This window comes from Centruroides sculpturatus, unplaced genomic scaffold, assembly GCF_000671375.1.
Source record: "Centruroides sculpturatus isolate CEXI.00-Female unplaced genomic scaffold, Cexi_2.0 scaffold701, whole genome shotgun sequence".
NCBI classification, from domain to species: domain Eukaryota; kingdom Metazoa; phylum Arthropoda; class Arachnida; order Scorpiones; family Buthidae; genus Centruroides; species Centruroides sculpturatus.
In genome coordinates, this window is record NW_019385058.1 from 227,667 (window position 1) to 229,515 (window position 1,849).

General features: G+C 26.0%; 1 protein-coding gene across 1 annotated transcript; it reads right to left on the bottom strand.

Annotated features, from left to right (window-relative positions):
* On the bottom strand, positions 1–1,305 carry LOC111634065 (venom metalloproteinase antarease-like TtrivMP_A). The gene is made up of 7 exons (XM_023378746.1): positions 1,234–1,305; positions 1,001–1,164; positions 816–905; positions 628–754; positions 388–560; positions 236–304; positions 1–162 (listed from the first exon to the last, which is right to left on the bottom strand). The coding sequence occupies exons 1-7, from the start codon at positions 1,289–1,291 to the stop codon at positions 1–3; spliced, it is 843 nt and encodes a 280-aa protein (XP_023234514.1). The 5' UTR covers positions 1,292–1,305.
* Positions 1,306–1,849: the final 544 nt, after the last annotated feature.

Genomic DNA, 1,849 nt, shown 5'->3' on the forward strand with positions numbered 1-1,849 from the left:
TTACTTAGATATAACGAAAATAATATCAGCTTCATCAGTATTAAAGTTTTCTCTCGACTGGCAAAGGTAATCTCGTGCACCCCCAATTAATTTATTAGGATCGATATAGTTTTCATGACTTTTAATAGCACTATTTTTCATGAATTCCGGTTCAGTTTCTTCCTAAAGCCAAATTTAAATAATATTTATAAGAATAATAAAAATTAGAAAAATTCTCATTGCTGTATTGACTTACAGTAAAACTTATTGCCTTAACCAAACTGACTTTAATTCTCAGATCTAACGTATCCATGAAATTTTGAACCTGAAATTTAAAGAAATTTCTTTACTAAAAGTAAATTAATAATTATTTCCTTGCTTAAAATAATATTTTAAATGCTGAATAACCTGAATCAAAGTAACTGATAAATATTCTTCTAATGTTACAGTGTCATTTTCGAAGGCTTTTGTAAATTTGTTCTCTGTTAAGAATATGTATTTTAATTCTACACATTCAATATCTTCTGCAATTCTGGAGAATTTTCTATTGTACGTTTTATTTTCTACGTCAGGAGTAACAACTGCAAGAGAAATTTCATTTAAAATTAACTAGAAAATGTATTTGAAAATTACATAATGTTTATTTACTTTTACTTATAACACGAGATCGTTGGTCTTGTAACACTTCTATTATACGATGAGCTCTATTGCCATATTTATCGATGTTTTCCGTATCTAAAGGCTTAATTCTTAAATCAGAGCTTAAAATTCCGTTCTGAAAAATATTTAAAGCTGCATCATTTGTTTAAATAAATCGATGCTAATGAATAACTTACAATGGATAATGGTCCTTCTTCGTTAATATGCAAAGCTACACCTTTTTCTTTATTTCTATAGAGATTTCTCTTTAAGAATTCAATATTGATCTTCCGAAAGACAGGTAAAGAAATAATAATACTTTAATAATTCGATATCAAGCAAATTATTAATTAATTCAAATATTAAATTTGAATTTAGATACCTGTTTTTGTTTTTGATCATCGCTTACGACAACAAAGTCATCAGATATTACTTCACCTGCTGGTTCCAATTTCAGTTCTATATCTCGATCAAAAGTTCGAAATTTTATTATCTTTATTCCAGATCTTAATGTTTCTACAGACGGATACACTACATCAATTCGGCCTGTATTTTTCAAAAAAGAAACGGGTTAATGCCGCATTTAATATTAATGTATAATATAATTCTATTTACCAGTTGGAATAGCCGAAATGACCACACAGAAAGAAAAACTTAGCAAGTAGATTAACATGGTTGCTCTGTATATACGAAATGTTTCGGTTCTTTATATATATATTAAATGATAAGTCCCCAGAGAAAAAAAAAATTAGCACGTGTTATATCTCGCAGATGTTATTTTTAAGTCATAAAATCGGTTCTTGAATATGTCATTCAATCTCCATCCTGTGATAAAATTTATGATATTTCGACTTTATGACCTATTTTTATCTTTTAAAATATTTTTAATTCTATTCCGTATTTTACGATTTAAATATTTACTCTAACAACTCCGTAAATTTACAAAAAATTGTAAATTAATATCCAAAGAAAAAGAATAAAGGTTTCGGTTAAAATAATATGCAAAATAGAAATTACCGTATTTGATAATTGATTTTAAACAATTAAAATTTGATTTAGTGAAAAATCTTTGGAAAATTCTAAGATATAATTCGTTAAACATAATATGAATCAATACTGTAAATTTACTTGACTAAAATGAAAATAAAATGGACATTTTGTCATATACCTATTTATTTATTATTATAAAAATTTTATAATATAATAATAGTCCACCTAACCTATCAAATGA

Coding starts and splice junctions, on each gene's coding strand:
- LOC111634065 (XM_023378746.1), bottom strand. CDS start 1,291: ATGTTAATCTACTTGCTAAGTTTTTCTTTCTGTGTGGTCATTTCGGCT. Junction 1,165..1,233: donor CATTTCGGCTATTCCAACTG/GTAAATAGAATT, acceptor TGAAAAATACAG/GCCGAATTGATGTAGTGTAT. Junction 561..627: donor ATCTCGTGTTATAAGTAAAA/GTAAATAAACAT, acceptor TTTCTCTTGCAG/TTGTTACTCCTGACGTAGAA.